At 41.9% G+C, this 22298-nt stretch overlaps 1 protein-coding gene and 1 pseudogene across 2 annotated transcripts in view; one reads left to right on the forward strand and one right to left on the reverse strand.

Moving 5' to 3' along the window:
• Window positions 1-22298, forward strand: part of MALT1 (MALT1 paracaspase) — a 65633-nt gene that overhangs the window by 23945 nt on the left and 19390 nt on the right. The window contains exons 4-10 of one of the 2 annotated variants that reach the window (XM_086683116.1): window positions 5519-5678; window positions 7969-8147; window positions 8577-8673; window positions 9198-9227; window positions 12435-12461; window positions 14311-14343; window positions 19257-19460. In XM_086683116.1, the coding sequence (XP_086539242.1) occupies window positions 5519-5678; window positions 7969-8147; window positions 8577-8673; window positions 9198-9227; window positions 12435-12461; window positions 14311-14343; window positions 19257-19460 (730 nt within the window). The remainder of the gene's footprint in view (window positions 1-5518; window positions 5679-7968; window positions 8148-8576; window positions 8674-9197; window positions 9228-12434; window positions 12462-14310; window positions 14344-19256; window positions 19461-22298) is intronic. The other variant, XM_086683117.1, reaches the window with a different exon arrangement.
• LOC147575648 (small ribosomal subunit protein uS17 pseudogene) lies at window positions 560-4660 on the reverse strand (annotated as a pseudogene).

Genomic DNA, 22298 nt, shown 5'->3' on the forward strand with positions numbered 1-22298 from the left:
TTGCATTGAATGTGTAGATAGCTTTAGGTAGTATTGACATTTTGACAATATTTATTCTTCCAATCCATGAGCAGGGAATGTCTTTCCATTTCTTTATATCTTCTTCAATTTCAAGAGGTAACTTTTTAAATGTACTTTACTTTCTCAGTCATAAGAGAGAATGATAGTAAATTAATTAGCATCATTATCCTCAGCGTATGTTTTAGAATTTTGATCTGATAGACATGGCTGTGTTACTACTGAAGTAGTGAAAAAATCATCATTTTGCTAAGACAGTCCCTTGTCATGTTAAAAAAAGGTAAGCAATAATAAAATCAATTCTTTAGTCACTAAAAATTGTGGAAATTAGGAATCACTCGGAGCAACAACGTTAACAGAGGGTAAATATTGCCAGTACATTCTAACATATCCATACAGAACTCCTTACAACAAATTATATTCCAACCAAAGTCTCGCTTTTTTTCTTTTTCTTTCTTTTCTTTTTTTTTTTTTTTTTTTTTTGGAAAATAACTGTATTTTCCAAATAAAGTTTCCAATATTGAGGGTGTGCACAGATGTCTCAGAACTTCTGGAATCGCTTCTTGCTGCCAGCAGCCTTCGCGACTTTGAGCACATTGAAGCACGGTCTTGCTCGAGGGCCAGCGCTGGCCCACTGTGACCGTGTTGCCCATCTGGATCCCCGAAGCAGGGGGACAGGTGCACGGGCGTGTTCTTGTGGCGTTTCTCGAAGCGCTCGTCCTTTCCCCTGCAGTGGAGGAGGTCTCGGTGGATGACAGCGGTCTTCGGCGTCTTCGTCCCGGCCACCACGCCAGGCAGAATCCACCCTCAGATGGAGACATCAGCACTCAAGGGGCATTTCTTGTCAATACAGGGGCCCTCAGTGGCCTCCTTGGGCATCTTGAAACCCAGACCAATGTTTTTATAGTTTCGTGGGAGCTTCTCCTCGCCAGTGTCTCCCATCAAGACCCCCTTCTTCTCTTGAAAGATGGTTGGCTGCTTCGGGTGGGCACACTCAGCCTGAGGGTCCACCGTCTTCCCAACTGCCCGAAGAAAGGCAACCGAAATCTTTAATTAAGATATTTCCAAGGTGACATGGAAGGTTAATGGAATGTTATTTTAAACATTCCATGTAACTATTGTATCAAAAGATTTAGGCTATTGTGGTAGATTCTGAAGTAAAATTCAGGCTGGTGGAGGGGAGCGTTTATTCCTCTTGTGGAAATATTGTATCCCTGCACCACCCAATAAGGAATTTAAAATCACATCTTGGAATCCTTTTTTTCTTCAAAGTTCTTTGAGCTCTCTGCCACTGGGCTTTTCCCACCAGTCTGTCCGGCCCATGTTGTGTCTCACTTTAGTGGGCCTCTCTCCTCTCTTTCCACCTCACCTCACTCCCTTTCCTCCTAGATTGTACCTTGAAACTCCATATTCTTTTCACCCTGCTAGTCAAATAACTAAGCTTTCTTCCGAATTCAGTGCAAAGTCTACATTTGCAAACCTGAAACTAAGTTAAAGAGCCATTCTGAGATTATCATCTTTCCTTTAATGGGATCATTCTGTGCCTTAGAAGAAATCTGTGGTTTTGTACAATTTTTAATTTCCATCCCTTACGCACAAGTAAGGTAGAGCAGCCAAACTGTAGTGAGAGATTGCGTGTAGCCTCTGGTGTTAGGCCTCTGTTGGAACCCTGACTAGCGTTATTAGTCATGTGAATTCCTGTCGTCCGGGGTTATGAGGATTTAATGGACAGGATGTTTCATACACTAGGCTTTCAAGAAATGGTAACTAAAGTTATTTTTAACAGGGCACCTGGTCGGCTCAGTCAGTTGAGCATCCAGCTTCAACCCTGGTCACGATCTCGCTGTTTCTGGGTTTGAGCCCCAAGTCAGGCTCTGTGCTGACAGTTCAGAGCCTGGAGCCTGCTTCAGATTCTATGTCTCCCTCTCTCTCTGCCCCTCCCCTGCTCACACTCTGTTTCTCTCTCTGAAAAATAAATATTTTTTAAAAATTTTTAATAAAAAATAAAAATAAAGTGATTTTTAACATTTTCTCAATTGCAAAGTTGCTTTTATTTTAATAAATGCCTTCTGAAAGAGAAACAACATAAAACTTACAACATTAAGAATATCATTTGTAGGGGCGCCTGGGTAGCTCAGTCGGTTAAGCGTCTGACTTCAGCTCAGGTCATGATCTCATGATTCGTGAGTTCGAACCCCTCATTGGGCTCTCTGCTGTCGGCGCAAAGCCTGCTTGAGATCCTCTCCCTCTCTCTCTCTCTCTCTGTCCCTTCCCTGTTCTCTCTAAAATAAACATTAAAAAATATATATATATCATTTGTAAAATATGCCCTGGTTTGAGAAAGGTAAAAATGTAGGGTGTGGGGAGTACTTCTTAGATTTGAAGAGTTATAATAGACTCTAAAGCCCTCACAAGTCAAGTTGTATTGAACCATTCTTTTTTAAATATCTTTTTGGGGCGCCTGGGTGGCGCAGTCAGTTAAGCGTCCAACTTCAGCCAGGTCACGATCTCGCGGTCCGTGAGTTTGAGCCCCGCGTCAGGCTCTGGGCTGACGGCTCAGAGCCTGGAGCCTGTTTCCGATTCTGTGTCTCCCTCTCTCTCTGCCCCTCCCCCGTTCATGCTCTGTCTCTCTGTGTCCCAAAAATAAATAAACGTTGAAAAAAAAAATTTTTTTTTAAATAAATAAATAAATATCTTTTTTTAAAAAAACGTTTATTCATTTTTGAGAGACAGAGACAGACAGAGCATGAGCGGGAGAGGGGCACAGAGAAAGAGGGAGACACAGACTCTGAAGCAGGCTCCAGGCTCTGAGCTGTCAGCACAGAGCCGGACAGACGCGGGGCCCGAACCCAGGAACCATGAACCGTGAGATCATGACCTGAGCCAAAGCCAGCCGCTTAACCAACCGAGCCTCCCAGGCACCCCTCATTGAACCATTCTTATGTTCATGAGGCTATTTTAAGAGCTATTCCTTTTTATTTTTATTCTTCTGAGCTTTTTTATTCTGAGAGAGAAAGAGAGCGTGCTCACACAAGCAGGGAGAGCGGGAGAGAGAGAATCCCAAGCAGTCTCCATCCACACTGTCAGCGCAGAGACCGATGCGGGGCTTGAACCCACAAACAGCGAGATCATGACCTGAGCCAAAATTAAGAGACACTTAACTGACCCAGCCACCCAGGAGCCCCTTAAGAGCTGTTCATTTAACAGATACCTGATGAGCACCTGTTTCGTGCCAGGCCAGGATCTCAGGCCATGATGATGAAGCACTGACACGCACGGTCCTGCCCCCCCCCGCCCCCCAGTGGAGAGAGACAGTAAACAAATAAGAGAGTTCTTTGAGCTCAGAACCGTGAGGAAAATAAACAGGGTGATATAAAGTGAGATGCACTGAAGTCTTAAGCAGGAGAAATAACATGACGGGATTTACGTTTTTAAAACACAAGGCCCCTGCTTGGAGAGAAGCAAGAGGCCCAGTTAGCCGGTGCCCGAGCTGGCCTGGGCATGGTGGCAGCGTGGCTAGAGTGACGCCGTGCAGCGGGAGCAAAGCGCCCAGGCCAGGTTACTTTAGAGGCAGAGTTTAACCAGCCCCGATGGAAGAAAAAGGAAGGGAGATCAAGGATCACCCCTGGATTGGTGACGGAAGCATCTGGGGACGTGTTCTATACTGAGGTATTGAAGGCTGGGAGAGAACTAGACTTAGGGAGAAAAAGCAAGGACGTGGTTTTAGATGTGTTAAGTTCGAAACGCCTGTTAGACATCTGCATGAATCCGCTGGGCGGTTTGGATATCTGGAGACACATTGGAAGTTTATGTTACGGAAGAGGACCCAGTAAAGGGACTAAGAAGAAATCTGCAAGAGGGAAGGGAGGACATCCAGCAGAGAGGGATACGAAGCCTCAAGGGGAAAGTATTGTAGGAAGAAAGGGGCAGTTCGCATTCTCGGTGCTGCTGAGAGGAGGGGATGTGGGTCAAGGGAGGTTTGTTTGGGGTGTTTTTATTTATTTAAGATACAGAGTACTAGAGTGGGTTTTTGAGAGTGGTGCGATAAAAGAAACGGATGCTAAAGCAGGGAGAAAATCTCCAGGAGCAAGGGAAGAGCCTAGGATTGGCAGAAGAGGAAGAGGTTTTCCTCTACCCTCTTAGGTTCAGCCTCTGGGTGCCTGTGAATTAACTGATGAAGTACAGATTAACAAGAGAAAAAGGTTTTTTTTTCCTATGGGAATTTACAAAGGAAGTAGCTCTGTGAATAAGCCAGCAGCTTACATACTTACTTAACAGGGAAAAGGGAGGAGGGAGAAAGACGTGTATGGGAAGAATGAGTGGGTTTCTCTAGGAAATGCGAAGAGGTTTCTAGAAGAAGAAACAGATAAGAAAGTTTCTGATAATATTTCTTCATGCGGGTGCAAGTGGTCTTTCATCATCACGGCCATAAAACTCTTCCTGGAGAGGGGATTTATGGTAGGTTTACTCTTAGTCTCCCTCCCGGATAAAGTCACCCCGAAGGAGGAATTTCCGGTAGCCTCATTTCCCGGAAGTTTTTGCTTTTAGTCAGATAGGGGAGTCGCTGGGAAAGCCGCTTTCTGCAGTCTGTTCATCCCGGACGTCTTCAGCTTGAGCTAGTCTGCCTACCAAGCCTCGCCATGGTGCCAAGTGCAGCCCGCCATCCCAGCTGTCAAATCTTCAGCAAAATGCCCTGGGCCTGGTGCAGGTTCTGAGGGGGTGAGAGTTGAATTCAGTTGGTTGGGGTTTGGAGAGAGAGAGAGATGAACTTACTAAACTACGCTTGCAAGGAATCTAACGTAATGGAATGAGGTACACAACTCAGCTCCTTGGCAACGTGCCGGAGGTGGGTGGCCTTTACAGATTAATGAGTAAAGGGGAAAGAAACCTTAATGTGGTGACCAAAGCCCTGAGGGGAGAGCTTGGGAGACCCTTGGACGGCCATCCTTCTCATCACCGACATGCTTTCCATAGCCCTTCTCCGCCCAGACCCTGAAAGAAGTGTAGTAGTTAAGGAGTTTGTCCTCTTACGGAATTTTGCAGATGAAAAAATAGGGTCTCAAGGTAAAAAAAAAAACAAACAAAAAACTTGCTTATGTGTATTCGCAGCTAATTTGGCCATAACTGAAATTAATAGCCAGGCCTAACTTTCTGTGTTACTTATACATTTGCCATTGTAGATTTCTTTGAATACTGATGATTTGAACAGTTTTAAATGACAAAATAGACGATTTTCTGTTTGGGGAAGAACTATGGGAGAGAGCTTAACTCTCTGGTTAATGCATTTGTAAAAGAGTGTGGATTTCTAAGACTTTAATCTTAAATTACTCAAAATGTTGCTTGGTTGTTTTGTTTTTTTAAGTAAAAAATATTTCAGGACTTGAGAAAAGATACGCTTTTCAAAGCTCCAAGGAAATCAACACATTTTTTACACAGCACACTTTATAAGGCGTGTTTTGATGAGTCATTCATTTACATTCTCTTACTGATTCTTTCACAGATTCCAAACGGAAATGCATCAGAACTAATTTTTAACACCGTGCACGTAAAAGATGCAGGCTTTTATGTCTGTCGAGTTAATAACAATTTCACCTTTGAATTCAGCCAGTGGTCACAGCTGGATGTTTGTGATGTCACAGAAGTAACAGGAAACCTCCAGGGTAAGTGATAAATTAAATTGAATACTGGAATGGGAATCGCCTTACTTTATTTCAGATGTTTAATTTCATAGCATCAAAAATAGTACCGGAAGCTCACATGTGTACTTATCACCAATAGAAGATCACCAGTTGCTAAGATTTTTATCTCCTGTGCTTTGATTCCTTCTCGGTGAAGATTGATATGTATACGCACATATACGTATATGTAGATGCCTTAAGATGACCTGGAACCTCAGACTGGCCCTGGTGCTGACCTCTGGGAACTTCTTCTCTTTCTTTCTCCACTGTATATTTTTCTCCCAAACACTCCTATTACTCTGAACATACTGTGTTGTGGAATAAAACCTCTAGAGTCGATGTTGACATGAAAGGGCGTGTATCGTTCACTGCAGTAAAGTGTTTCAATCGGACTGTTTTTCTAGTCCTTGTCATCTATCTACTTAGTCCAGTAACTGGTATTGATTTAAAAACTCAGTCTGTTCTAAAGAGTCGCCCTCAGATGTTATTTTTCTTATTCACACTCACAGTCAAGAACCATATTCTTTGTCATTTTGCCAGACAAAAAGAATAGGTGGGAAACAGACTTTGTTACCAGTCTGTCTTCCATTCTTCTGTGTCAATGTAGCTTTTCCTATAGCTGAATAAACAATCTCTAAAAATAGTCATGATGAAGAAAACTATTTTTGTCTTTCTTGACTATTTCTGTGCATGTAATGAACTTTAATATGTTTATAAGTGAAATCCTCTGCATGCAGAGGACATTTGAGTCTAGCATGAAGCATGTATGTATGATTTACATGGTGGGATTTTACATTCTTACGTAAGCATGAGACAAAGGCAGTGTGATGGAAAGCCAGACGCTGGCCATGCTGTCTGTTACACTGTGTGTGTTGTGGAGAACAAAAAGCATTGAACAGAGCAAAAGGTGATGTGTGTATATGAGAAAGTTAATTATATGATATCATCCCAGTACATTCTTTTGTACATTTTAGTCCTGTTTACTTTCTCTTTGTTGATAAGAGGATGTGAACTGTAGAGTTTCCAGCCAGTTCCCCATATTAGAGAAGAACTAAAAAGAGAGTATAAAAGAAAATAAGAGAAAGAACACTGGTGAATTAAGGTGTCAAAAAAATAAAATAGCCTCGCTGGCCTTATTTGTGAAGCCTAATTGCTTTTAGCATATAGAGGTATTTTTTCCCATTTTCTTTGTATCAAATTTGTATTAAACCTAAATATCTTTCTCGATGGCGGTGTTTGTGACCCAGCCAGTAGACTCCCACGGTGGGCTTTTTTGGGTTCCGCCCCTCCCCCTGATTTTGTCAGAGTCTTCACCTTTTTTGAATTGAACTGTTTTAGAAAAATGAAAAAAAATAAAGTTAAGTGCACGAAATCCTATTCGTTCAGCAAAGACTGATCACCTGCCGTGTGTGAGACACCAACTTTCAGGACAGAGACTTGGGGCTGTGTTAACACTGGTAAGACCTCCTTCCTCGAGGACCTTAGAGCAACACGAGCGTTCAATAAATAACGCTCTCTAGTGTCTACCTCAGGAAGAAATGCTAGTGATAGTCCATCCATATTTATTCCATGCTGAGAACAAAACCCCTCCTTTTAATAAGCTAAACAGTAGAATGTAGCACTTTCTGTTTGAAATATGAATATCACTCAAGGTGTTAATAAGTCATTTGCCCCCACCAAAAAGATTCTGTGGCCAAACACATGTGAAAACCGCTTGAACGATTTTCCCTTCTTGAATACACAAAGCATACTAATGATTAAAGCTCTGAGGAGTCCTGCAATAAAATATCTGTGTAGCTGTATTTAACCCAGAATTTTCCAAACTTACTTGTCTACAGCATCCTGTTTTTTCTAGTTTTTTAAAAGGTTTTTATTCATTTTTGAGAGGGAGACCGAGAGAGAACAGGGGAGGGGCAGAGAGAGAGGAACAGAGAGAGAATCCCAAGCAGGCTTCGCAGTGTCAGTACAGAGCCCGATGCGGGACTCAAACTCACAAACTGTGAGGTCATGACCTGAGCCGAAACCAAGAGTTGGGCGCTTAACCCGCTGAGCCACCCCGGCGCCCCTCTACAGCATCCTTTTATCCACAGAACATCTCTTAGTATTTCTAGAAGTGCCACAGTTTTATGAAACAGAGTTTGGGGAGAGGCTAGTAAGGGTTACAAAAAGATTAACTTGAAAACACTTTTTTTTTTTTCCAGTTAAAGGGAAAAAAGTATCGTTAACCTAGAGATTTTATTTATGTTCAATGATATTTTTCTTTTAATTTCAGGGAGTTTGGATGGCATCTCTGAATCCAAGTTGCAAATCTGCGTTGAACCAAGGTCCCAAAAGCTGATGCCTGGGAGCACATTGCTTTTACAGTGTGTCGCTGTTGGAAGCCCTATTCCTCACTACCAGTGGTTCAAAAATGAGTCACCATTAATACATGAGACAAAAAAGCTATATATGGTAGGAAGTTGGTTGTTTGCGTATTTTGTGTGTTGATATAGAAAATAAATAGTATAATTAAAAATTAAGACAGACATTAAAATTCATATCCTTTGGGGAGTTTTCACGTTTTCTTTGTTTTCTTTTCAAGTCCCTTGTTGTTCAATATTAACTGATTCTTATATTTTTAAAAGTACTGGAACATAACACTAGCCCACATCTAAGGGCTTACACTAAAATGTCAGATAGTATTGGGCCTAACTCACCATTATTAGAGTCACTAATATTTGCCTGCTAATATTTAACCTAATAAATGGAAATGATGTAAGAATATCTAAAGTCCTCTGAGATGTTATAGGTTTTTTCCTGACTTCAAAATAACTTTTTCTCCAAGCCAATTTAGATTAAAATTGAGAAGGAAATGTGTGTGTGCTCTAATATTGATAATAGGTGCCTTATGTGGATCTGGAACACCAAGGGACCTACTGGTGTCACGTATATAACGATCGAGACAGTCAAGATAGCAAGAAGGTAGAAATCATCATAGGTAAGCAGTCTTACTCAGTGTTCTCACGAATGGAGTACAACACAAATTATTTAAAATGAAACATTTAAGCCCCGGAAATTCTACTTTTTACCTCATTCTGTTTAATGGTGTGTTAAGTCTCAGGAGTTACGTTGTTTATATAGAAATGCGAGAGAATACATACTTCACAATCATAAACGTTTGTGGGGAAAAAGGATTCTTTAAAAACTTTAGTTATCAAAATCTTGATTTAAGTGGGAAGAGAGTTTCAATAGCACGTCTTTTTAAAACGGAGCGCTACAGACCTAGAAAGGAAAGAATGATTGATTACCAACCAACAATCCACATTATGAAGTTCGTAATTTGGGAGTTGTTCTGTTCAGGCTTACTGCATTTATAGTGAGGTCGTCCACAGTAGGAGATGTCGATGCACATGTTGGTTTGCCAACATATTTGTATGATATTTATTTCTCTGTTTACCTGATGGCTGCCCTTCCTGAGAGCATGAATTACACTGTATTCACATTTGTTTTCTCTGGAACAAGGAAGAACAGATGCAGTGGAGTGCACTGAAGGTAGCGTAATCCTTTGGTTTGAACCCGAATACCCTGCATGCTGGTTCCTCTGGGGAGCGGTGGAGTGCTCTGTCTAGCCTGCTGAGTGCAGCGATGGAAAAAATACTAGCTATAAGAAAGAGATTTCGCTGAACGATACTGTATCTCAGTGTTAAGGTTCATAAATTGCCAGCGACACTGTCAAATGGACACACGTAACTAATTTCCACGTGACTAATTTCCAGTTGACCTTCTATCGCATACCGTAGCATTACTGCACATCTTCTGAATAGGAAATACTTGCAGTTAATTCTTAATGTTAATTTTTACCTAGAGAGTCTGTTAAAGAGACGGATGGCTGTACTATCATGGATAGCCATTTGGATGATCACAGCCATCCTTTTAGCCATGGTTGTGTGCTGCTCTGATGCGAATGTGCTTTCCGCGAGAGTTTCAGGACAGGCAGTTTCTTGTGGAGCACATGTTTTGTCCGGTGTCTGATATTTGTTTCAACGTAAACAATTTTACGAATGAAGATCCATTTTTGAAGCTACAAGTCTATAGATGAATCCACTGTGTCATCTTTGTCATAGTGTATAAAGAGAACCGGACAAGAATTCAACATAAGCTTTTAAGTTGTTTTAATTCTGTGAAGCATTGCGTATAAGTTCTAATGAGTAAATTGTAATACTTAAGTTACCTCCTTCCCTTAGTATATCACATTGTTTCACGAAATTCGATTTGTAGATAGCAAAGTATTTTTTCAATTCCTGCTTTACACTTTTACTTAACCTTGGGCTCCACGTGGGTAAAGTAAAAAAAAAAAAAAAATGACGTTAAATCTTTTGGTTCCTGGATTTTCCTGTCTTTCATTTCTCTGTGGTGTCACATTGAAGTGCTGTAATTACTGGTCTTGTCCCAAAGCATACTTTTGACCAAGAACTCTCTAGCATAAAGGGATCCCAGTCCTGTTGTCCACAGGGGCCTTACATGAGAGAAGTTCTGTGAAGAAATCCTAACAAACTCGTCCTCCTTCTCTTACTCCTTTTTTGCCTGGTTGCATGATTTTCTCCACCTTCCTAACGTTGGATATCTCTAAGAACTGACATACACACTAGCACTGCTGTTTGGCTTTAGGGCAATGCATGGAAATCACCGTCCTGCTGGGGTGCTGCTATGGGGTGCCTGTATGATTCTCTGCGGTTTTCACAATGGCAAACATTATTAAATTCTGATTTTCACACAAATCCTCTCAGCACGCTTGGAGATGAAGATCCAACTATGCAACTACTTCAGGAATTTCCAGTGGAAAAATTAGATCCAACTTTTCTTTCTCAAAGAGCGTAAAAGTTGAGATGTTTTCTAATTGGCAGATTGACACATACCATTAACAGTGTCCCACTTCGTATCTTTTTTGGTTTTTTTAGCCTGCAGAATATGATGTTACCTACTTCATTTTATGAATTTTGTTAAAGATACTTAATCAGGACAAAAGTGGGGATTGAATAGGTGAAGCTTGGGATTTTTTTTTTTTTTTTCCAACATTTATTTTTGAGAGACAGAGACAGAGCATGAGTCCGGGGCAGAGAGAGAGGGAGACGCAGAATTCAAAGCAGGCTCCAGGCTCTGAGCTGTCAGCACAGAGCCCGACCCGGGGCTTGGACTCACGAAACATGAGATCATGATCTGAGCCAAAGTCAGACACTCAATCGACTGAGCCACCCAGGCGCCCCAAAGCTCAGGATTTTCTTTAGGGCAGTGAAACTATTCTGTATGCTCATCGTAACGGTGAATACTTGCATGCAAGTTTGTTTTTTTTTTCCAACTTTTTTTTTTGGGGGACAGAGAGAGAGCATGAACAGGGGAGGGGCAGAGAGAGAGGGAGACACAGAATCGGAAACAGGCTCCAGGCTCTGAGCCATCAGCCCAGAGCCCGACGCGGGGCTCGAACTCACGGACCGCAAGATCGTGACCTGGCTGAAGTCGGACGCTTAACCGACTGCGCCACCCAGGCGCCCCTTGCATGCAAGTTTTTAAAACCATTTAGTAGGAGGCCAGAGGAGGGGGAATCCCTGGATGGAATGCAGAATGTAACCAAAGAATCTAAATGTATTACAAATGTAAAGTGAAGAGGGGATGGAAGAACAAGGTGCTGACCCAAGTAACTAGAAATGAATGACGTCTGTAAGAGAAGCAAGAGACATCGTAGAGAGCTCTGTACAATTGGTGTAGTGATTATTGATGATACTCTTTAGTTGATTTTACACCACAGAGAAGAATAAGTTCCTTCATGACATCTTATGAACAATGTAACATTTATAGTTTATTGTTCGTGTTAATTGGCATCTTCATAAGATTTACAAAGGAGAAACAGATGGCTATAATGTCATGGGTATTTGCTTAGATGATTTTATCTGTCCTTTAGGCAGAGAGTGCAGGTTAATAATCCTGAAACTACTGTACCTCCAAAACACATGACATTGGTCTAACCATGAGAAAAGCATCAACTAATTCAAACTGAGAGAGATGCTACAAAGCACCTCACCAGTAATCTTCACAACTGTCAAGGCCATCGAATCAAGGAAAGGCTCAGGAACTGCCACAACAAAGAACCCAGAGGGGCATCAGAAAATGTAATGTGGTGTCCTGAATGGGGTCCTGGAAAAAAGAGAGAGAGAGAGAGAGAGAGAGAGAGAGAGAGAGAGAGAGAGAATATTAGTGGTTCATTAGTTGTGACAGATACACCTTACTAAATACAAGACATTAAAATAGGGAAACTGGTGTTTACAGGAACTCTCTTTATTCTCTTCACATTAGTTCTGTAAACCTCAAACTGTTGGACAAGTAAGAGTTTTTTAAAAAAGAAAAATATCATTTGAGATTGTTTCTTAGTTTCAGGAAGTTTACAGTTGAGGCCACAGACCTATCCTTTGACTCTTTTTTGTCCCAAAGGCCAGAATAGCTAAAACTCTGAACACATCATGAAGGAGTCTGTTCAGCTTTTTGCCATTCAGGGAGCACAGTCATGACTTTGAAGTCCTCGCTGACCCCAGCAGCCTTTCTCCGTGTTCACTGCTTGCGTGCCTCCTCTTGGAAGGTGTTTGGAAAGTTCTAAACTGAACATGCCTGAATAGCTTGAAACCTACCTCTTTGATTGGTCTGACTGTTTGTGCCACGTGGGCAGTTTGATTATTTAAAACTAATCTATTTTCTCTTACTTCATTTTAGATGAATTAAATAATCTCGGATGCCCTGGTGAGTAATATAAATGTAAAATGTTAATTTGAATGTAACAACTTAAAGGTACTGTAGATATTCTTTGGCCACAGTGGTAGTACTAAACTTTTTTCTTTACTAAAGTAATACAGCGGAGGATTGAAATTGGTACTTCTATGAAGTATAATTTCATGCAAGCGAAAGTATTGAAGATATTCTAGATTACAAGACTGTATAGACAGAAGCATGCTGCAGCCACAGAAAATATCAATGTATATTTTTATCAGTGTGTACATGACTCTGTGGCCTAAAAAGGCAGTTACAGGGGGAAGTGTGTGATCTTTAATTTGAAAGGCAAGAAACGGTCTTTGAAAGAATGACGGGGGTAACGTTTCCGAACTTGCTAGACTCCTGGGACCTAGTTCAGAGTTGCTCAATCATAGAACACACCTGAGCTAGTCGGGTGGCTTGTCTTTCTCTGAAGCAAGAGAGGATCACTGGTGCTGTACAGAGATACAGCCGGTCGTTGACCAGGAAGAGACTGACAGCAGAAGTTTCCGTCACCCTGGCCACTTCTGACCATATCAGATGTCTGAACAAGCGAAGCTGACGGGAAAGCCTTAGCTGTGGTGACACACATAGTAATGCTGAGGACCACGTCAAGACAGGGGACGTCAGCATGGGCCTGAAATCCTGAAAGGCAGTGATGGAGCCTGTGAAAGTATCTGGAAATGAAACCTTACACAAACAGTTGAAGGAGGCAACTACATCATTGAATATTTACAGCGATCCCTCTTACTTCTCGGCAGGTCATTTCTCATTATTTTAGCACCATAACTAGCCTGCTTAGTTTCGTGCCCATATTTGACTAGTCAGCGTCTGCCATTGTGAGCAGTGATGGGGCTGTGCCCCCTACGCAGATGCAAATTAGACAGACCGGGTCGCCTCCCTTACGGGGGTGCTGTCCTGATGAGGAGTCTCGTGGGACTGTGCTTCAGACTCCAGACCCACACAGAATTAGGCCTTTTCCTAAATTGGCCTCTTATTTCTTGCCGTTCAGTGAACACTGTGAAAAGTTACCTCGGGAAAACTTTTATGAGAAACCGCCGCTAAGCCTCGGAGATTTTCTTGGCCCCCCTCCTTCCTTGTATCCTGATTCCTCAAGAATCAAAAGATGCCCCCCAAAGTGAGGCTTTGAAAAAGAGAACGTTTAAAAACTTGTAACAGGCTCTGGCGTTTTATATGTGCTGTTAAAAACGCAAACAGAGTTACACTGTGTTGTGGTGGACACATCGCTGACTCCACTCCATCTTTCCCTGTGGCTTCTCCCGCGTGGTCCTGGGCGTGGGAGGTATTTGGCTCTAGGTATACAGATGGCGGAAAGCACGGACTATGGAACGAGGCTGACTGGCTCAGTTCCTTTGAGCCAGCTGCTTCATCTCTCTGTGCTCGGATTCCTTATTTATGTGATGGTGGAAAGATACACCTCGGAGACGAGTTGAGGTTTATTTGAATCCGTTACATTTAAAGCACGCAGAACAGGACCCGGCAGACGTTCAGAAACCGTTCGGCGCTTCTGCCGGTGCCCGGTGCCACCACCCGCCGTCTTCAGACTGGTTTCTACGTGGCCTGTTAAAGATCACTACCCCCAGCCGTGGTGCTGAATTTCCGAAAATAGTCCCCTGTCCCGAGTCTAACTCTGCCCATCCAGGTATGTTTATCAAGAGTCTGAAAATCTTAAAATTATTGGTTAGCCGTTAGGAACCACATTCTGTCCTTTGCTGCTGCCGATTCTGCTGCTCATTGGTTCCGTGTATCTTTAACCCTGCAGATATTTGTATCACCGACAATAACATCCTATCTTTCTTGCATTTTTATCTTTTTGTAGACCATGAAGAGCAAACGGGTGATCAGCCTTTGGGTGAGTAGAGCTTTAAAATGCTTGGCCAAAATACAACTTTGCGGCGCTTTTATGGTGATCATGAAGGGATTCGAGACATTTTAATTTGGCAGCTGTTCCAAATACTTAAATGACGTCGAGACCAGATGTTTTATTTTGGATATTGCTAAAAGAAATTACAGCACATGGGGCTTAAAGAGATTATGAATTCAGTTTCTGGGGCCTAGCCAGCTTCTCTGGGGGGATTTCTTTGTTTTGGCAACACGCAAACAAACAGGTAAACAAGAAACTTGTATGCGTTACAGAGAAGTGATGAATACTAATACGATCGCTTGGTGGGGTTGGAGGTTGGAGAAGCAGCGGAGAGGTTGCGATAGCAGCTTTATGTTTTAAAGGAGAGAAAGACCTGCCAGATGGAACAGAGTTTCGTAAGCACACAGTTGTAGACAGTGAGCCAGTGTGTTGTATTCTGGGGACAGCCAACAACACACAGTCCCCTAGAGCACAAAGAGAAAGCGGGGGAGAGGTCGGAAGACACCAGACCTTGAGGAGCCCCGTTTGTCTCGCGAGCCATTGGAAGGAGACTTGTTGGTAGAGGGCTGAGAGTTGTCTCTCTTAAAGGCCAGTCTTGTACAGGCATAGAAAGTAAACTGGAGGGCAGTGATGTTCTTGGGGGTTTTTTTCTTTTCTTTTTGCTTTTTTTGGTTAGGAGGAAAGTTAAGAGACCGTTGCAGTAGTCAGTAGTCTAGATAAGAAATCACGAGAATCTGAACTAAGATAGTACCAGTGAGAACGCAGGAGACAAAGCAGACTCAAAAGATCTTGAGGCGATAGAATCAGTAAGCTGTTCTTATCACCTTGCTGTAGGGCATAAAAAGTAGACAGGCGTCACCACGCTTGCTCGGATTCCTGCTTGGACCACTAGGTGGGCAGCGATACAACCCACTGAGTTAGAGGACACAGAATGAAAAGCAAGATTCAGGGGATAGGTGACTATCCGTTTGAGACCTAACCCGTCTGAGGCATTTGCATCACATTAGGTGAAGACACACGGCAGCCGGCGGCAGCCCGTTGTATGTATGTATCTGGAGCTGTAAGGGAAGGCCAGGGTTAGAGACACAGGAGCATCATCAGCATAGAGGTGGAAATTCAAACCGAGGGGTAGCCCGCAACAGATTGCCAAAGGCCACAGAGAAAACGGCACATACTGGGTAACCTTTGGAGGGAGCAGGGAGCCCATAGAGTATTTTTTAACCATTAGAATCATTTGTCACTAATCAGATACTATATAAAAATCTAGATTTCTAGGTTCTTTTGAAAAGTGGTAGCTTTTGACCGGTAGCTAATGACTGAATAGTGGCCGCCCCTTGGCAGAGTGCTTGTGCCCCCCGTTTTCCTGTTGTACAGCCTCGGGCCTGCTTCACTGTCTCCCCCTTTCTCTGTCCTCCTCCCCTCCTTCCCCATTTGGTCTTGCCATGTTGCTAAATTTCTTTACATTGTGGCTGGGTCTCAAAAGCGGGAGTCGTCAGGACTCCCTAAGGCTTAGCCCCAGAACTGGCGATCGTCTCGCCAAATTATGTTGTTCAAAGAGAATCACAGGGCAGCCCAGTTTCAGAGGTCGGAGCCTTGCTGAGGGCAAGGATGGGGTAGCTGCTCGGAGGTTCTCTTCTACCACATCTGTAAAGGTAGGCATGGACTAAGGAACTTGGACTTTATTTTGAAGGACATAGAGATGAAAAGATTCTGTCAGATTTGGGGCTAGTACTCCATTTTTGGTAGCCAAAGGTTTGTGTTTTGTGTGTGTGTGTGTGTTTTTTTTTAATAGCACTTAATCTATGTCAAGTTTTTTTTCCAGGGGCTCCTGAATATTATTTATTTTGGATGAGATGAGTAACACACTATTAGAATAATTAGATGTGGAACGAATGCTATAACATTGTGTCGCTTTTTAAAGAATATGTTGCGTTAAGCTTTGGAAGATGCCTGGGATCACGTAGTTAAAATACCTTTCTGAAGTGGTTTTATTATTCTATTGTTTAATCAACTGGCATTTATGTTTCCTTTTTCCAATAAATGGTTTGTGTTCAAGAAATTGTGGGTGGCTCTTACAGTAAATGTTTTTCTTCAGAAGATTCTTCCATTTATTTTTATCACTTGAAAACCATCATGAATTGCTTGTGTAGCTGCTATTTTGAAATTGTCTTTGATTCCTCACTCTTGTCTCCCCAGCTTTGCATTTTACCACTTCTTGCTCTGTCATATCTCTGAAGTCTGGCTTTTCCTTTTCCTTCCTACGACCAATTCCCGGAATGGGTCTTTGTCATCTCTGTGTTGACCTGCTTCTCATCCCAAATACACCCCAGTTCACCTGTCATTCACAAGCAGATTGGGCAAGGTAAGATTTACTTACCCATCCTCTTCATTACCATTAAACTCGAGAAAATGCCCTGCGAAATTTTAGGAATTGGCTATTAAAAACTTATCATTGGGGAAAATTGTTTAAAGAGCTGTGGTCAACTATTGATACATAGATTTTAAGCCACAGAGTTCTCAAGTTGTTGAACCCTGGCCCTCTGAAAACTGTACCAGGTGTTCTTTCTAAGTAACAAAACCAGTGAATAAGGAATTGACATTGGCAAACACAAGCTCAGTTTGACAACTGGTCTTTTTTCCCCCAGACTCCAGTGATTTTTTCTGGTACATCCCTTATACTTGTGTTTTGCCAATAAAACATAGTCTAAAACATGTATTAGAATTAAATTATCATAATATTCCATCAGAATCACCTCTGTGATTTACAAGCACTTTACTACCTGAATAACTTTGGGAACCCATGATTTGGGCTGGAGCATGTAAGTCAGACATTCTCTTACTTCCCCTCACTTAGAGGTAGATTGCACTGAGTCTGTCACTATCGATGGGTCTGAATTCTGATAGGGTTGCTGGGCTCCCGGAAAAAGCACTGAAAATTTTCTTTCTGTGGATTAGTCAGGTAACAGTCTTGCTCTAGAGTGGGTACTTTGGTGTAAGGGTACATACCTAGTTTATTTAAGAAGAAATCTAAAAAAAAAAAAAAAAAAGATCCAAGAAAGGTTAAGTTTTATACTGCCTCCTGTTGGAATCTATCCTGAGTGTCCTCTGCTTTTTCAATGATTTTTAGAACTAAAGGCAGTTCAATAGAAACTTTATGTCTGAAGTCTTCGTGTATGAAGTAGTCTTGATAATTGACCTTTTTCTTTTGAATAAAAGAAGAGATTATCATTTGTATAGGACTTGAAGTGACTTTTTACTGAATTAGAAATGTTTAAGGGGCGTCTGGATGGCTCAGTCGGTTAAGCATCCGACTCTTGATTTTGACTCAGGTCACAGTCTCATGGTCTGTGAGACGGAGCACCGCGTCGGGCTCCATGCTGACCGTGCCGAGCCTGCTTGGGATTCTCTCTCTCTGCCCTTCCCCCGCTTTCTCTCTGTCTCAAAATAAATAAAAAAGCATTAAAATTTTTTTTTAATGTTTATCATTTCATTTTTTTTCTAAAATATGTGTATTCATGAGAATAAGCAATTTGCAAGAAATCTCTAAGAATGTAAATACAGAATACAGATACCATGACCTAAAAGTATTGGGGCTTTTCACAAAGTAGGGTTTTCTTTCACTTTAAGAGAGTCCCATTCTTGGAGTTGGTGCTAGTTTTTCTCCAGACCTCACTTAACATTAGATTGAAATGTTCTGTGGAAAGAAAAGAAATTTCACCAAAGAGTTTTGATCAATTTAATGATTTGAAACATCTGAAATTCTATTCCGTATGGCAGACATCACGTCAGCAATGTGATTATTTGTGCCTGTTTCAGTTTCATCGAAGTCGTATTCATAATTTATAAATAAACTACTTAGTAGCACTTAGTGACAGAGGTCGGTCACCTAAGTCCTGGCCTGTGTCGGGAGGTGGCTCAAGGTCCTACGCAGTGTGGCTCTTCAGCCAAGTGCTCTTGTTACACCTTCCTCGCTGCCCCCTGGTGTCTCCGTCACATTTCTGCCATGACCTGTGCTGCACATACGAGCCCTCCAGAAAAACATTGTAATAGGTTACTGCTGTCATGGCGCAGCCTCAACTCTTTAACCGCTAACCCCGCCCGCGACTAGCAAACGTATAGTTTTGAAGACCAGCCTTCTACAGCCGTTTTTGGACAAGCAACACACGTGATAAAGCTAGGTGGTACTTTTTAAGGCATCGGTGTGGATCATTTTGCCCCTTGAAAATAGGAAAATTCTTTGTCTAAGAGTACACCTTTGAGCAGAGTCTCTGCACTGAGGTCAGAAAAGAAACTGTTGAGATATTCATATGAAAAGTTTTCACATATCCCTAAGGTCACCCAAATGACCTTTTTAAGAAACCAAAAGGAAACAATACATCAGCTGAGAAAATTCAGATACAGTTCTTGTTAAGTCCCTGCCTTTCTCTCCTCTTTGGTTTTCCCCTTGCTTGCTCTGATGAGAATTTGTCCTGTTCCTCTTTTTGGTATTTATTTTTGCTTTTTTTTTTAAGCCTTTTCCGCTGTCAGCAAAACAGAACCTAATTTGATGGGAACCCAGTTACTAACATTGCTTGTTTAAATTTGCTCTAAAAGCTAGTTGAATATTATACTCTTTATTTTTGTTGTAACTCAGTACAAGTATGTGGCTTCCTATGCAGTTCATCAATAGCCTTGGCCCGAGTGAGCACGAATAAGTCTACTCTCTGTTGTCTATCAGCCTGTGCTCCTCACTGGAGTTTTCCACATAAAGTAGTACCTCTAAAATGAAATTAAATTAGAACGAGATCTTAATTCGTAAAGCATACAATTTGTTATAATTCTACCATTTCCATAGGTCTTACTTTAATCTTAATCTTTATATCCTCCCTTTAAATCCCCTCTCTCTCTCTTTTTTTTAACAGCAAAGGACAAGGTTGCTCTTTTGATAGGAAATATGAATTACTGGGAACACCCCAAGCTCAAAGCTCCTTTGGTGGATGTGTACGAGTTGACCAACTTGTTAAGACAACTAGATTTCAAAGTTGTTTCGCTGTTGGATCTCACTGAGTATGAGATGCGAAATGCCGTGGATGAATTTTTACTCCTTTTAGACAAAGGAGTTTATGGTAAGATATTTACAGGCCTGTTTTTATAATTAGCCACTCTTCGTTGCACAAGTTAGGTTAGGCGGTAAAAATCAGAAAATGGTCTGATTTGATCATTGTTGAAGTGAACATGTTGTTGAAGTGAAGGAAGAGTTTTGTTCTTGTAAAGACGATGGATTTGATCTTCATTCTGTAGCTCCATGTGAATAACTAATGAACTCAGTGTCTTTAATGTCTCTTGTGAAAACATTTTTGTTCTTATTAGAATAATTCTTTCCTGTCTTCGGTGATTTTGGTTTTTATTGATAAGAGCTGAAGTACAGTAAAGCTTAATGGCCAAATGGCAAATTGTATACTCATATATGTACAGTATTGCTCTGTGTGTGTGTGTGTGTGTGTGTGTGTGTGTGTGTGTGTGTAGTACGAAAGGTAACCGAATGTACGTTCTTTATGTTTGTTTCCTTTTTCTAACTATTTCATGGCATTTTCTAATCCTTTAATGGGAACTGGAATTTAGCAAGGATTTGTTAGTGAATGAAACATACGAAAACAGTTTGTAAACTAAAGCTCTGTACAAACATAGTTAAAGGTGGACCTCCACAAAAATTCTAACAGTAAATTTTTAATCATTTTATTCATTTCCTCATGGAAATATGTTAAGAACACCACATATATGGTAAAGATTTTTTAAAGAGACAGAGTATGTTGTCAGGAGTAAGTAATCTCTTTGGTAACTTACTTTTTTAAATGAGGATAGCCACAAAAGGCAGGCCAGCCGGCGGGCTCACTTGGGCTGTATTTCACAGGGGGTGGGACTGTGATGCAGTGCGATCACATTTGATTGCCAGGGAAGTGGCATTTCCAGGCCTGTTATTAGGCATGCTGGTGATAAATAAAAAGTATCCGTTTGAAAGCTTTTATATCTTTCAAATTATTTTGCTTCAGTAATTTCTAAATAGATTAATTTCTAAATTCAGCCTTTTATTTGTAATGAGACTGATATGATGAGGTAAGCTTGGTGGAATTGCTAATGAGGCTCAAAGGATTTTTTAATTTTGTTTTTAGTGTTCATTTATTTTTGAGAGAGAGACAGAGTGCAACTGGGGGAGGGGCAGAGAGAGAGGGAGACACAGAATCCGAAGCAGGCTCCAGGCTCCGAGCTGTCAGCACAGAACCCAATGCGGGGCTCAAACTCACGAACCGTGAGATCGTGACCTGAGCCGAAGTCGGACGCTCAACCGACTGAGCCACCCAGGCACCCCTCATTCTCATTTCTTACTGAAATTGTCACCTTAGCTTTAAGTCCTTTGTCTAGCTTACACCAAAACTTTTAATTGCGCCTGTAAAGTAGAAAACCAGAAATATTAAAAAGTTGTGGCAAGAAGAGCTCAGCTTGTGCTGAGGCTTTGCCCCGATACAAAAACACCATCGGGGCGTGTGGGCGGCTCCATCGGTTGAGTGGCCCACTCTCGATTTCAGCTCAGGTCATGCTCTCACGGTTCGTGAGTTCATGCCCCACATCAGTCTCTGCACTGACAGCACAGAGCCTGCTTGGAATTCCCTCTGTCCTCTCTGCCCCTCCCCTGCTCGCTTGCTCTCGGCTCTCTAAATAAATAAATAAATATTAAAGTTTTCTGTTTTGAAGCGTTGTGCGTACCCCAGGCATCAGGCACATCTGATGCAGACGTAAGTGTGGCAGAGGCTTCGCGTCACAGGGCCTTCCTCCTGCACTGCGCCTTCACCTCCAGTTGACGGCCTGTGGGGTGGGGGAGGCCAAGGCAGAGCCGTGGGAGAATTTCAGCATGAACGACTTCAGTTGCGGAAAGCATACGCATCCAGGCTTATGCCCTTTTATATCATGTTGCCCATGGGTTTGTAAAAGAAGCAAAAGTTGCCCCAAAACAGAAAGTAGGTAACTCACTTTGAAAACATACATAAACCTAAAAAACACCCTCTGAGAACAGAAATAACTGATCTCTACTACATGTCCTCGAAGACAGGTGAAGGTAAAGATTTCTAGTTGTCACACGTAGATGGCTATGAGAGAGAGTAACTGAAATCCCCCCTCCCCACACTGTGCCTTCCTGCATTCTCCACCTGCTGCGGTTCAGCTGTGCTTTGGTGGAGAAGGATATTGGAGTCTGGTCAGAATATGGCCAAGTCTCGTTTACCCTGGAGGAGTCGTTCAGTTCAGAGCTGCGTGGTGAGGCGGGGACCTTAAGTCAGCTCGCTCGTGCTCAGCGCTCCGGCTTTTCTGCTGACTAGTGTGGAACCGTAACTAAGCTATTTAACTTTTATAAGCAAAAAAGGATTTATGAAATGGATAGACTAACTTAACGAAGTGATTGCAGAATAAATAAAGGTAAAATAATTATCCCCGTGCCTGGCACAGTAAAAGTATTACCGGTATAATTTCCTGAATTCCAGTTTGTCTGCATCTTTAGATGCGAGGTTTGAACCAGATAGCATTCCACTCGAGGCCTCAATTAGAGAACCCCAGCTTTCATATGTTTTTATATATTAAGGTTCAGCCTAAGGTTTCATTTGGAAGAAAAAAAGGGAGTTTTTTAAATGATAGTGTAGCGAAGCCATGGAAAACCAGCTCACTGACATTTTATATTTTCTGAGAGTAAAGTTAACTAGAAAGCCAGCAGCAGCTTATAAAGAGACCGTGGAGTATAGCACAGTGGTTGGCCTGGCCAGCATCCAGACTCTGGTTCCGTCACTTATTAGTCATGTCGATTTACTTGAACCACTAAACCTCTCAGTGTGTCAGTATTTCCATCTGTAAAAGGTGGGTGATAATATAACTGCCTGGTTACGAGAAATACGAGGATTATAGGAGGTGATAACTATACA

Source organism: Puma concolor, chromosome D3, assembly GCF_028749965.1.
Source record: "Puma concolor isolate L17-30 chromosome D3, mPumCon1.1.hap2, whole genome shotgun sequence".
NCBI classification, from domain to species: Eukaryota; Metazoa; Chordata; class Mammalia; order Carnivora; family Felidae; genus Puma; species Puma concolor.